This window comes from Octodon degus, unplaced genomic scaffold, assembly GCF_000260255.1.
Source record: "Octodon degus isolate 3935 unplaced genomic scaffold, OctDeg1.0 scaffold00072, whole genome shotgun sequence".
Lineage (NCBI taxonomy): Eukaryota > Metazoa > Chordata > Mammalia > Rodentia > Octodontidae > Octodon > Octodon degus.
Genome location: NW_004524648.1, coordinates 2,664,361 through 2,678,713, shown reverse-complemented (window position 1 = coordinate 2,678,713; position 14,353 = coordinate 2,664,361). Strand labels below are relative to the sequence as shown.

At 45.5% G+C, this 14,353-nt stretch overlaps 1 protein-coding gene across 1 annotated transcript in view; it reads right to left on the bottom strand.

The window, feature by feature from the left end:
- Positions 1–4,990: 4,990 nt before the first annotated feature.
- Positions 4,991–14,353, bottom strand: part of Mrm3 (mitochondrial rRNA methyltransferase 3) — a 9,890-nt gene continuing 527 nt past the window's right edge. Inside the window, exons 2-4 of the mRNA XM_004635479.2 lie at positions 14,107–14,351; positions 10,113–10,280; positions 4,991–6,816 (exon numbers count right to left, since the gene is read on the bottom strand). Coding sequence (XP_004635536.1) covers positions 6,263–6,816; positions 10,113–10,280; positions 14,107–14,351 — 967 coding nt within the window. The 3' untranslated portion in view covers positions 4,991–6,262. The remainder of the gene's footprint in view (positions 6,817–10,112; positions 10,281–14,106; positions 14,352–14,353) is intronic.

The following is a 14,353-nucleotide window of genomic DNA, read 5'->3' as shown; positions in this document are numbered from 1 at the left end:
GATCCCTGCTGCCAGAAACCCCTTTGGATTGGATATGTAGGCTTAGAGCAGCAGGGAAGATTTACTAGGCAGTGACTATTCCAGGGGGCAATATTAGGGAAGAACCATTTCCTAGGTGCTGATGAAATCCCCCCCCCCAGAAATCCTAACAGTTATAGATGCCGATAAAGTGGGTGGCATGACAGAGCCCACCAAGCAACTCCAAAATACAAGTCTTGTTGTTATTGGATGTGGGTTAAAATCTCTTGCTGTGACATATTCAAAGACTCCCACCAGCAGCAAAGGAAGCCATCCCCTGCAGGTTGAGGCGGCAAGGTGGCCGTAAGAATACCACCCCGGGTTTCTTCCCTTTGTGTTCTCCACTTCCGACAACCTCCAGATTCCACTCCACTCATTCTCACAAGAGAGTTGTAGGGTTTTCTACAACATTACAGATCTGTTTAAGGAAAAGGGCACATGTTGGGGCTGGTATGTCAGGTAGGCAGATGGAAAGCAAGTTTTCTTTCCAGGAACGAGGTGATGTTCTGCTATTGCTTATGTCCCCTTTCCCCACATGCAGCTTGAAATCAGTGGCCATCGCTTATCCCGGCATAAGGAGCCAGAACTGCTTTTCTGGCATCAGCTAAGCTTCAAGTGGTAATTTTCAGCCAGGCTGCGTTTGTTCTTATTGCCTAACCAAAGACACTCAAAAGCTGTTCCCACTCCTGCTGCCGGGTTCCACACAGCAAACTGTATTCAACAACGAGACAGGCAACAGGTACAATCTAGGAACAGACCCGTGGGACCTGATACAGCGCTGCACTGTTTAGGGTGGGGAGAAAACCAGGGATGTGTGAGGACACGTGTAGAAATGCTGCCCATAGAACTGTCATGCTGTCCGGGGCCCAAATGAACATGTGATCCTAGCCTGGGCAGGCCCGAGCTTGCCACCTAGGACTGGACCACCACTGAGGTATAGATCTTGGAGTGGTGAAAAATATGGACTGCAGAGGCTCAGGAGCACCCCCTGCAGCTCCTCTCATGGGGACCCTGAGCACAGGAGGACCTTTCACGTTTCCCCCTAAAGCAACTGCATTGAACCCTGCACCTTCCCTACACCCTTTCCTCCCAGTAGTCTGCTTAAGGGAAGACTCTTTGGGACAGATGGCTGTTGACTGAGCTTTATTAGTGCCAATGGCCTGTGCATATGGGTGGAAGGTGAAAGGTTTTTCAGGAAACCAAAGGCTGTAAGCAGCTTTATATTGATTGTTTTGTGGCTGTGACTTCTGGGGGAGATAGGACATTAGGACAAGCTGTCGTGTGGCGTACCCCCTTGGTGTCTCAGAATGTTTCCCAAGCCAGAAATGTATTGGTAGATGTGGGTGAAATTTGTTCTGAGGGACAGTTAGATTTCTATTAAATAATGTGCCAACTTGTATAAGCCTCCATCCCGTAGGCCACTGAGCAGCCCGAAGAAGGCAGAGTAACCTCAGGTCTATATTCCTGGGTGCTCATGGCTCTCACAGATGAGCTAACCACACAGGCTACAGCTAGGACACAGACATGGGCTCGGGACTCAGGGCCGAAAGGATCATTCTCCTTGGGACACCAGAGCACATGGAAGTCCTAAGTCACAAGGGCCACTCCGCAGGCTTGCAGTATGTGTCCACCTTTCCACCCAGGGGTGTGAAGAGGCTGAGGCCCCACCTTGCTGCAGCCACGGCTCCTCCTCTCCAACCTTTGTTCCTTCATGTGTTTTGAGGAAGCAGCAGCTTTGGCAGTGGCCCACTCAACTCTAAGGCTTCCACTGAGAAAAAGAGCTGTTGCCTCCAACACAACTAGGATTCCCAGCATTAAGAGCAGAAAAAGTCAGATGGGGTGTAACCCTAGCTACTGGGAGGCTGAGGTAGGTCAAAATTGAGGCCAGACTGAGCAACATAAAAAATAAATAAAAAATAAGAGAAGAACCCATGCATGACACATTGCAATTATCAGTCATACTTGACCATTCAGTGTCACTGCTGAGGCTTCCAGCAAGGACTGAGTTTGCAGGGTGATGTCAGCCACTCAGATGTGACATGGCTTCTCAGTTCAGAAACCACTTCACCCATTAATTTGACTTCTAGCTTATTTCATTCATGCATTCGCTGAGGAAATAAGATCTTGGAGTTTAAAAGTGGTAACACGCCAGGCATGGTAACACGTACCTACCACTGCAACCACTCAGAAGGGCTGAGGCAGGAGAATCCAAAGTTTGAGGCCACACTAGACAATTTAGCAAGACTTGTCTCAAAAAGTAATAGTAAAAAAAAATGGGTTGGGTTGTAGATGAGTGATAGAGCACTTGCCTAGATGCAAGACCCTGGCTGGCCTCACTGCGAGTACCCAAAACAAAACATAAGTGCTTTCTTGAAAAAATTGAAAGAGCAAGTGAAGTCTGCTCCCGAGGGAAGCAGCATCTAGACCCAGAGGGGAGGACCAGGCCCTGCAGCACAGCTGTGGGTTTCCAGTACTAGCTGGGGAACTGGGGCAGGGGTGGTTTTGGGGTCTTTGTGTGGGGAACAGCAAAAGTAGCTGAGTTCAGCTTGGATGGTGGTGACATCTGGAGTTGCTCTAACCCTGGGGCAAGTGACAGGAGGTCCCCAGAGATCCGTTTCTCCTGTGGGCCCGCATGAGCAGGGATCTGTTCCCCCTGCACTGCACCACCAACCGGAGGGCCACGTGTGGCTGAGTGACTCGGGTTCACTGGAGCACTAACATCTGCCCAGAGCTACCCAGCCGCTCCCCTAGAGGCTCCACCAGAGAAGCTGGGCCAGTTTTGCCACTTCCCATTTCTCTTTTGAATTTTTTACTAGTCTTCCTGAACTTCACATTTTTTTTAAACAAATTATTTATTTATTTATTTAGTGTGTGTGTGTGTGTGTGTGTGTGTGGCCAGCACAGCCCACCAGGGGGCGGGGCTGGCTGGCACGTGGTGCTGGGGCATTGAACCGCGGTCCCTGTGCTTTCCTAAACTTGTTCTAAGTAGGTGCTTTAGACCACTGAGCCATCTCACCAGCCCGAACTTCACATTCTTGTGCCAAAATTATGACAATCTGTGTGGACCTCTGACGCCTCTGGGCATGTTCTGTGGTGGAGCCTTGACTCCATCCTCTCCCCTCCTTTTAACAATTTAAATCCAGGAAAAACCCCAAGCCCTCCCTGCTGCTTTGAGAGGCATTTCTGCGGGATGGCCCGCCACCTCGTGGCAGAAGTCAGTACTACAGCAGTGCCCCAACAAAAGGCAGGAGCTTGGCTAGCATTTGACAATGTTCATCTTTTAGCCAACCAGTTTTTCTTGTCATATGCTGCTCACTTTTGTTTACTGGGAAAATGGTGCCAGAACAAGTGCTGGTCTCAAAACTTAACTTCCTGATAGTTATTTTCCAGGATTACTCAGGAAATAACAGTAACCACAACTTGGTACCCAGTAGTTATGCAAAAGACGCAGGAGTTACCCTCCTGCCCACCCCATGCCCCCAAGGGAAATCACGCTGTGAATACACAAAGGAACCCAGACGCTGTGTGGGCCACTGACTACACAGTGAATAGTGCGAGTTTTTCCTCTGACACCCAGGATGATAAGGCAGATGGTTTCTCCTTTCACTGATTTTTATTTTGTAATACAACCCGGCAGGAACATAATCCAGAGACAAACTTATAGGACATGCTGGAAACATACAGGCTTCCATTAAGTAACTTGTTTCTTAACACATTTTTAAGGTGGTGAGGGGGAGAGTAGATGTCAACAGAGTCTGGAGTGGTAGGAATCCTCCAGGCTGCCTTCCAGGCCGGGCGTGCAGTGTGACAGTCAGCTGCACTCCTCAGCTTGTCAACTGTGCCAGCTGCCCGTGGGCAGCAGACAGCTCTGGGCCCATCTACTTTCTGAAGGTGGACCGGGGGCCATACCACTCAACACACCCCATCTTTCTGAAAGCTGGCTGGTGATGGAGAACCTCAAGCATCTGTGATCCCCCCACACTGGACATTTGTGGGGGTCTCTGGCAGACCTGGACCAGACACCCCAGCTACAGGATGCTCAGCCTGGGTATGTGCTGCCAGTCAAATTGAAAAACTGCAAACACTTTCCTTTAAACACATCAAAGCAATGCCACCACTACTTGGTTCCTGGAGGAACAGAAGGGAAGGAAGAAGGGTTCCATGTTTTATCCTGGGCATGCTGGCAACTCAGCCACCCTGGGATGAGCACCTGAAGGACCCCCAGAGAATCCAAACCATAACCACACCACTGTATCAAAGGGATGTGGTAAAATTACATCCCTCGTGTTGTGTAACTCCAACCCTGTTCTTCGTGGTTGCAAAAGCAGTGCTTGGCCCGGGACGGTGGCATATACCTATAATCCAAGCACTTGGGAGGCTGAGGCAGAAAGAGTCAGGTAGTGAACTAAATTCGGCCTGAGCAACATAACAAGACCTTGTCTCAAAAAAGAAAAGCAGTGGAGACGTCCCACACTCCAGTCCACCCAGCCCTTCCCACAGATGCACTAGCTACCATCTGCACTTGCCCTCGCATCCCCAGCTGGCACCTGGTAAGGAAGGGTCCAGCTTACTCTGGTCCGCTGGGGTTCTGAGAGAACAGCAGGGTCCTAAAGTAATACGGTATACCAAGTGCCCCAAGCTCGCAGAACCTCAGCCCCCCCTCAAGCCCCCTCCCCTCAAAGGAACTCTGTTCACACTGTGCCCAGGAGCAGTCATTTTCTTGAGCAGTTCTGTCCCACTGGAGGGAAGGAGAATAGAAATGTTAAGTACATTATATCTAATCAAGTGTTACATAAAATAGGATTGTATAAAATACTCAACACAGGGCCGGTGACATAGCTCAGCAGACTAAGCACTTGCCTGGCAAGCACAGGGACCATGGTTCCATCCCTGGCCCCACATGCACACTGGCCCCACCCTTGGGTGTACAGAGAACAGGTGTGGTGGGGAAGCTGAAAATAGGAGGATCCCTAGGAGTCCGAGCTGCATAGTGAGGCCCTGTACCAAATACATTAAAAAATAACAACAACAACAAAAAACCTCTCAAAACCTGGAACTGAAAGGAATATAGATTTGGGCTCATGGTTTCAGTAGATTCAAACTATGGGTGGCTTGCTGCATTGTAGATGAAAGCTATTCACACAGCAACTGGGAAAGGAGGGAAAGAAGAGCTGGAGACGATCCACTTTCCCAGCTTGCCTCCCCCGTGAGTTCTCCAGAGACCCCACCTCTGACCGGCACACTCAGCCATGGACTCATCAATGGACTGATCCCTTGGTAAGTGCATCACCCTCTTGACCCCAAATACCTTCCACAAGTCCCCCCAGAGTACGAGACTTCATGGGACAAGTTAGATCTAAACCATAACAAGAACTACTCACAGAAGGGAGCTAGTAAGAGTTGGGCTCTCCTGACAGATAATGTTAAGCTATAGATTTTAAAACTCAGTTTCTTTTTTTTGCACAATTCTCAAAAAGTTATTTAGAGAGATGATAAGAACACATGACACCACTTGACGAAATAACATTTTCTACTGATTGCCAAAGAGGGAAATACAGGTAGTAGCTGCTGTAGTGAAGGGCTGAACCCCAGAGGCTGACATATCCAGCCCAGAACAGCCAGGTGGCGAACGCCATGACCTGTACCCCTTAGCTTCCTGGGTCATTAATTTCTTATTGGTATCATCACTAGGACAACGATGCAAAAAGACACACACTGACCACATGCAAATGAACCCTTTCAATGTAACCTGTGGCTCTATACATCATGGCTTATCTTCCAGTGACTAATCAGATTCAAGTGACTCAGCCATGGCTTATGACCAGTACTTCATGGCCACTAAACAACCCCTGCTGGTGGAGGGAAGTCTGCTCTGACCAGGATACTGTCTTGGGAAACTTCTGGACAGAAGGATGCTCCTTAGTAACTTTTTTTGTTGTTGTTGTTGTTGAGGTATGGAACTAGAACCTAGAGCTCTGTGCATGCTAGCCAAGCACTCTGGAGAATTTTTAGTCATGTGAACCATCTACAACCTCAATAGATGGGAGAGATAGGATTTCTCCCAAGAATTTTGGCCTTTGTTATTTTCGATGAAAAGCAGAGACTTTATAGAAATTCTTATCATTCCAATAACCATATATGGCACTAGTGTCTACGTCCTGCCTCCTGCATGTGGCCTGGAAGCCAGTTGCCAACTTTGTCAGTCTCCTAACACTGAGCCAGGCTGGGGGCTAGCGGCATCCTCTCAATGATAACTCCTGTCCCTGCTCATGTGCTCCCCTCTTACCCGCAGCTGTCTTTTCCCTTCAAAAAGCAGGATGCTCGCAGCCATGGCTGAGTTCAGGCTGTCCACTCCAGGCACGACGGGGATTAGCAGCCTCTTGCCCCCAGTGCTCTCTGCCAACTGCAGGGACTCCAGGCTCACGCCGTGGGTCTCCCCACCTACCACCACAGCTGCTGGTGACTCCATCCAGTCCAAGTCGTAACTCTGGACATCAAGTTCAGGGAACCAACCTTTATTGGCCCTGCTCTCTAGATCCTTGCCTTCCTCTTCCTCCTCCTCCTCCTCATACTTGTGAAACTTTAGGAATCGTCGATCACACACCCAGCCATGGTCACTGGCTTTGTTAGACATCTGAGCTTGGGCATAAAGACCACAGTTGTCTGCCACGTAGACGCGGGTTTCGGGGGGCAGATAGTTGGGCACTGATTCCCATTCCAGATTGTTGATAATGGGCACCTGGAAATGTGCCCCCATGCCTGCCCGTAGGACTTTGGGCTCCCAGGCATCCACACAGCCTAGAAAAGAAGGATACAAAGACTTCATCAACAAACTAGGAAACTTAAGTAAATCTAATTTTGGATCTGGAGCTAAGATAATTTTTTGCGTTAAAGTCTTCTCGGTAGCTGGGATCTTCCAGAGCCTCTGAAGTGATGGCAGCACCCAGCAAAGGGCTGTAGGATTACCCCACTAGCGCTGAGAACAGCGTTTGTTCATCCCATCAGTGCTGTCCATACACACGTGCCCAACACTGTAGAAGGGATGTGGAAGGAAGTAACACTGCGCAGGAACTCAAGGCACAGTAGGTGATGCTGGGACAGTGTTCAATCAGATGGCAACATTAGTGGTAACTGACCTGGGCATGGTGGCGTACACCTGTGATCCCATAACTTGGGAGGCTGAGGCAGGAGGATCACTGCAAAGTTCAAGGCCAGCCTGGGCTACACCGTGAGTTCAAAGCCAGCCTGGACTATCACAATGTAACCCTATCTCAAACAACAAAATCACTAGTGATACGTGACATGAAAGAAGAATGAAGAAGGCAACTGAAAACTTGTACAAAGTGGGACTTTCAGGAAAAACATCAAATATTTTAAGACACCATGACATTGGACTGGTTCTCTCTGACTTGTCCAGGCAAGGGACAAAGTCAGAGGAGAGGCAGAATACCAGGGTCTAAGAACTGCAAATGAGCAAGTCTGCTTACCGCGGGGCTGTGCTAGAAAAGGAAGTAAGAGGCAGGCAGCTGTTAATGCAGGGGAGGCTAAGCTGGGGTTTGGATTTTTTAAATTTTGAGGAACAGAGTCTCACTATGTAGTTCAAGCTGGCTTGAACTTATTATGTAGAGCAACCTGGCCTCAAAATCACAGCAACTCTCCTGCCTCAGCCTCCTAAGTGCTCAGATCACAAGCATGAGCTACGATGCCTGGCAGGATTTCAGACTGATAGCCTGATGCGGTACCAGGAGCTGAAACCAACGTCTTTCCACTGGACTGTAATTTTTTTTTTTAAATTTAAAAATTTAGACAGGACTCATTAAATCACTAAGTTATTCAGGCTGCTAGGCTTGAACTTGCAATCACCCTGCTTCAGTATCCCAGAGTGCTTCTGTGCACCATCATGCCCAACCAGAGTTTGGAATTTTATCAGACAACAATATGATGCCACTAAAATTTTAACCAAAACAGTAACAGAACCCGATTGGTGTTTTACAAAGACCCATCTGGCGTCAATGTTCAGTCTAGATTGAAAAAGAGATTCTCCACAGAAGAGATGACAAATCATGTGTGGCGAGTGGAGCCTTGACCACTCAGCATGCTCTTCCTACTGCAGGAAGGAGGCCAGAGAAACCCCCTACTTCACACACCGTCGCAGGCTAGCTGCTCTGATCTTCCTCAGAGCCTCTGCTCACCATGCGTAAACTGGGAGAGATGGCGTAGCCAGGACACCGCATCATGGCAGCATCACACACCTGCCATCGTCCCCTTAGCTATTAGCATAAGCCTTCTCATGTTACATTTTGTTCATCTGTCACACTTACATAGATGGAACTAGGCAGACCAGTTTTAAAACAGAGATTAAGACACAGGATGTTAGCGTGCACACACGTACTCCCCCACGCAGACTTTACCCATGCACTGCAGGAAACCAGAGATGGGCGGCAGGCTATGGGCCAACAGACGAGGGAAAGGGACTAGAAGAGTGGCGCAGATTTGTGAGAGAAATGTGTAGTCTGACCCCTTCACTTAATGGGGAGTATGGAAAAGGTGACGCTCCTCTCCTCATGCCTTGCACTGGGGCCCTAGGGAACGTTTCCTACTCCTTTCCCTCTTTTTCATACCAGCCACAGGCATCTTGGGAACACTACACTGCTTGGATTACAGAAACATTTGTGAAAGCATACCTGCTACCAGGGTGCTCAACAATGGGTACTTACGGAACCCCAGGACCAAAGTCTCACGCTGACAGAGAAACACACTCCAACAGGGCACGAGCAGGAAGGAGCAACTTAGGCAAGCCTCCACATGACCGCCACTATTAAGTTTATATTTAATGGTAAATTAGGTGATTTGGATGAATGACTCTCCTTCACTGGCACTCCCAAAGGTGTAATTGGCACTTCTGCATAAGCCATCCATTTAGCAACTCTAACTGGGGCCAAGCCTAATAAACCCCATTTCTGATGCAAAGAGAAAGAAGGTAATGAGGTAACCAGTGTGGAGTGTGTGACCCATCCCAAGGGTAAGGGAAATGGATCACCGTGGTGAAGTCACACTCTATTGACTGTTTTTCTTTCGTGGGACCCAGAATTTTTCTTTTTTAGGACCCAGAATTCTGGGTTGAAGGTTTCATAGACCCCACAACTTGAGGACACAAGATCATTAAATGCAGGACCTACAACCAAACGTTAAAACTGGCATCTGCATTAATAAAAAAAAATAACAACAACCTAGATTTCTAATTTTTTTTGGGGGGGCCGGCTTAGGCCACCCTAAAGGTGGGACTGGAGCCCTATGTGGTACTGGGGATTGAACCACAATCCTCTGTGCCTGCCTGAGCTTGCCTAAGCAGGTGCTTTAGACCACTGAGCTATCTCGTTGGCCCTCAAAGTAATTTTAAAAGATAAATCAACATTTACTGGATCACATATTGTCTCAGGCATGGTATGAAGGACTTTATCTGCATCATCTCAAGTAATCCTCCAATTTTCCTATGAAAAGAAAGCCCAGCATGGTGATACACACATCTAATCTCAACACTTTGGAGGCTGAGGCAGGATTGCCCAAAGTTTGAAGCAAGTCTGGGCTACAGTGAGCTCAAAGCCAGCCTGTAACCCTGTCTCAAAAAAAAAAAAAAAAAAAAATTCCTATGAGGAACATTCTATGATTCTATGATTTCCATTTTACAGATAAGAAAGCCAGGTATGGTGGCACATACCTGAGAATTCAAAGCCAGGTTTTTCTTGAACTCATAGTGAGTTCAAGACAGCCTGAACTACATCAAGACTATCTCAAAAAACAAAAATGGGGCCGGGGAGATGACTCAGTAGAATAAGCGCTTGCCTGGCAAGTACAAGGGCCTGAGTTCAATGCCTGGCACTGGAAAAAATAAATACATAAACACACACACACACACACACACACACACACAATCTAGATAGACAAATAAAGGGAAACGGTACTTAGTATATTGCTCATGGATATAAACTAGTTACGTACGGACAGATCCACAATTTGGACCCGTGCCTGCCTGCCTAGAGCCCTGGCTCACTTACAAATGGCTAACCAAGCCATCTGGCAACAGGTGCTCTTACCTTTGGTGAGTAACACTTTGCTGCATCCTGCCCCAGCTGCAGATCTCAGAATTGTCCCTAGATTCCCAGGGTCACGGAGATTGTCACAAATCAACAATAAAGGCAGTGTATGGTGAAGCTGACTCTTTGGATACGTCATCCTAATATAGTCAGGTTTGGCAAAAATCCCTAAGGAAAGAACACAGGAAGTTTACTTATCTGATGTGGGTGCAGGCAATAATTTGAATTTCCATCTGCTTACCATTCTTTATGTATTCTTAATTATATACTATAGGTACACACACACATTTTGGCTGAAAAAATTGAAGCAACATAAAATTCCACCACTGCCAACCCCTTCCCTAGCCACCTGTTTTCAATCCTGGAGAATATCCTTTTAGAATTTTAAGCATTTACCTACATATAGGCACATTTCCTTTTCAACATAAACTAAGTGTATATGTATTTTTCTATGACCTACTTACTTTACTTGATAACATGTCTGGAAAACTTACCATGTCAGTACATTTGGAACTGGTTTATTCTAATTGCTGTATGTTATTTAGTAATACAAATGTACTGCAGTTCACTTAACTCTTCTGACAAATCATTTAAACTTTTCCATTACAAACACTGCTACAACAAATATCCCTAATGACTCTGTATATATCTGAAAATTTCTCTAGGACAAACACCTGTGAGGTGGACAGTGTATCTGCACTTTTAATGTTAATAAATGAAATCAATGTGCCCTCTGCAAGGGCTACTCTAGTTAATGTCTGAAACACAAATATCTGTTTCCCAGCTCCCACCCTGTCACTGACAGTATGTTTCAAATTTTGCCATTTTCATGGAAAATGGCATTTATTAACTTGCAGGTATTAGGGAAGCTAAATACTTTTTAATAATTTATACATTTACTGTAATCCCAGCACTAAAGAGACTGAAGCAGAAAGATCACCCTGAGTTCAAGGCCAACCTGGACTACATAATGAATTCAAGGCCAGCCTGAAATACACAGTAAGACCCTGTCTCAAAAACAAAAAACAGGGCCGGGGAGATGGCTCAGTGGAATAAGCGCTTCACTGGCAAGCACAAGAGCCTGAGTTCAATCCTTGGTTGTGGAAAAAACAAAACAAAACAAAACAAAACAAAAAAAATTTGTAAATTTAACCTAAATATTTAAAAACCAATTACCAGGATACTGTATCTGACCTGAGACGTACCTTTTTTTCATTGCTTATTTTAAAATTCAAACTATATTCCCAGGAAAAATAATCTGAATTCAAGAACATTGAATGCATCAAAATAATAACTCCTTTTTCAAATACGTCAGCTCAGAAGCACTACTTCTGGGACACACTCCACAAAATGCAGGGATCGCGAGTAAGGAAGTCAGCTACTTTTACAGCCTCATGCTACAGGTCCAGACACTTGGGAGTTTTAGACACACAACAGTCATATTTACCTAGTCACTTCCTTTCCTCCGCCTACTACAAGGGAATGCAAATGGGCTTGGGAGTATCTAGAAAAATGAAAACACTAAGTAGTATTAGTGAAAAATTCTTATTTAATAATCTACATTTTACTCTCTATTAGGTGTTTCTGCACTGCAGAGAAGTAAAAGGGAGAGAAAGGCCTTTATTGCCAGTGAGGACACAGAAAGGATCGACGGTAGGGAGATGGGGATCTTCTGACCTGACACAGGAAGGATGAGACTTTATGGACTTTTGATAGGGGCAGAGTTTGAGGGGTAGGTTCAGTGACACCCAAGGAGCTGACGGGGGGCTATCCAGGACTGGAGTGGGGAAGGAGGAAGTGGTCATTAGGAAGCTAAGCTATTTTGGGGATTCAGCCATGTTGAATCTCGGCCATAATAATTTAGCAGTTTGTACTCAGGCTGGAACCTATCACTCTCCAGCTTACCAAGTTTTATGGAAAATGTTTAGGGGAAAGGAGAAAAATTGGAAAAAGATTAAAATAAAAATGGCCTTAGAGTCTATGAAATTCCTATGATGTAGATGAATTTATTCTTCGGGCATAATCCACAGCAAGTTTCTTTCCGAGTGAGCTGGTAAAGGTGATATTAAGAGTTCCTTTGTAAGCATGCTCCCAAATGACTGTGTAATTTGTATTTATTTATTTTTGGCAGAACCAGAGATTGATCTCAGGCCCTTGAGCTTGCCAGGCAAGTGCTTTACTAAGCCATCTCCCTGGCCCTGAGGTTTTTTTTTTTTTTTTTTTTAATGTATTTGATATAGGGTCTCACTATGCAGCTTGAACTCCTAGTGATCGTCTTGTTTTCAGCCCCCCCAGTGTAGACTGGACCCTGTACTAAATACATTTTTTAAAAAAACAAAAAAAAGGATTTTAGAGTGTCTGACACTAGGCAGCACTAGTTCCTATCTATTTCATCTCTCACTACCCTCCTCAAATGTAAAATATAACATCACATAAATAAGCTGAATAATATACATTTCTTTTTTTGTTTGTTTTTTTGGTGGCTCAGGCTGCGAAAAGGGCAAGTCTGGTAAGGCGGGTGAAGCTGGGGATTGAACCACAGTATCCTGTGCCTGTGTTTGCATGAGCAGGCCCTTAAACAACTGAGCTGATGGGCAGGCCCCCTTTTTTTTAAATTTTAGTACAGGGTCTACAGGTTCTCACTACACAGATCGGACTCCTAGTGATCCTCCCGAAGCCTCCCAGGCACTGGGATTACAGGCACATACCACCACGCCTAGTCTTACACAATATAAATTTTCTTAAATGATGAAATGGCTGAGTGTGGTAGCACAAGCCTGTAATTCCAGTACTCAAGAGGCTGAGGCAGGAAGACTGCCAAGAATCCAAGGCCAACCTGAACTACATAACGAGACCGTCTCAAAACAATAAAAAAACTCACAAAGGTGAAATGATTATCTTTTTAATTTTATTTTATTTTTTTTTAAGACAGGGTCTTGCTGTATAGTTCTAGCTGGCTTTGAACTCACTATGGAACCCAGGCTGGCCTTGAACTCACTGTGATTCTTGTGCCTCAGCCTTCTAAATGCTGGGATTATAAGTGTTTACCACCCTGTCCAGCTAAGATAAAATGATAAAAGCTGTGGTCATCATTCATTACTATAGAAGCCACCCAAGTCCAAGATGGGCTGGCTACCATCAGCATACATGCCCAAAGTGATAAGCATAGTAAAAATAAATGCCACTTTCAGTGAAGTACTGAATGAAAATAAGAGGTACAGCTAATGAGGAGTATGGCTACTTGGTATAATTGGAGTTCTGTAATACCTCAATTCCCCACCCTAAAATCTGACCAACATGTACAAAGAAAAAGATTCCTGTGACCCATTGGATTACAGAGACAAACTAGTTTCTCAGAATCTCTTCTCCCAACTAATGGCTATAGTCCAAAGATGGGAGTCAAAACAGTGAGCCCACAACAGGGAAACATCTGTAGCTCCAACGCCAAAATGGTGTAAAGAATTACTTTCCCATATTTAGACAGAAGTGCTAATAATCATCGTGATCACATGAACCCATAAGTTAGATTAACCAAATGCAGAAGGACTTCAGAGGACAAAATGTTTCACTCAGACTAATAGCAATATAGTTTAGCCCTTACTCTTTAGATCTGCTCTGGACATAAGGAGGTTACTGACAAAAACTGAAGAAACAGGAGGAACAACGGCTCTTCCTAAGGACTAAAAGTCCTAATACAGGGGCTGGGGAGATAGCTCGGTGGTCTAATCACCTGCCTGGCAAGAGCAAGATCCTAAGCTTGATTCCTGGCTTAAAAAAAAAAAAAAAAAGAAGAAGTAATACATATATAAGAAATTAGCTTCAGCTTTCACTGAAAACATCATACATACACTTGAAAACTACATTTTGGGGGTGTCTTGAGGAAGGATTCACCAGTTAACATTATAAATTTGTATTAAATAAAATGTGTTTCCCTAAGACAGGTAAGAACAAGTCCACGTCATTACACCTAGTGACACATTGTGTAACCACTGACCCATTATTCCTTGTGGTGCTACTAGGTCCGACCAATCCTTGATATCCTCAAATTTCACCTTTATGAGGCTGACTCCTTTCAACTTATCTGCGGGCAACTCCTTAATGTATTCCAGACGGCTAAAGAAAAATACTTTTGGTACAGCTCCTGCCTGGAGAGCGTCTGCAATCAGCCTCCGACCTTCCAAAAGAATCTTCCCTTGCTTTTCTCGAAATGACCTGGACTTAACGATTGTCATTACATTTCT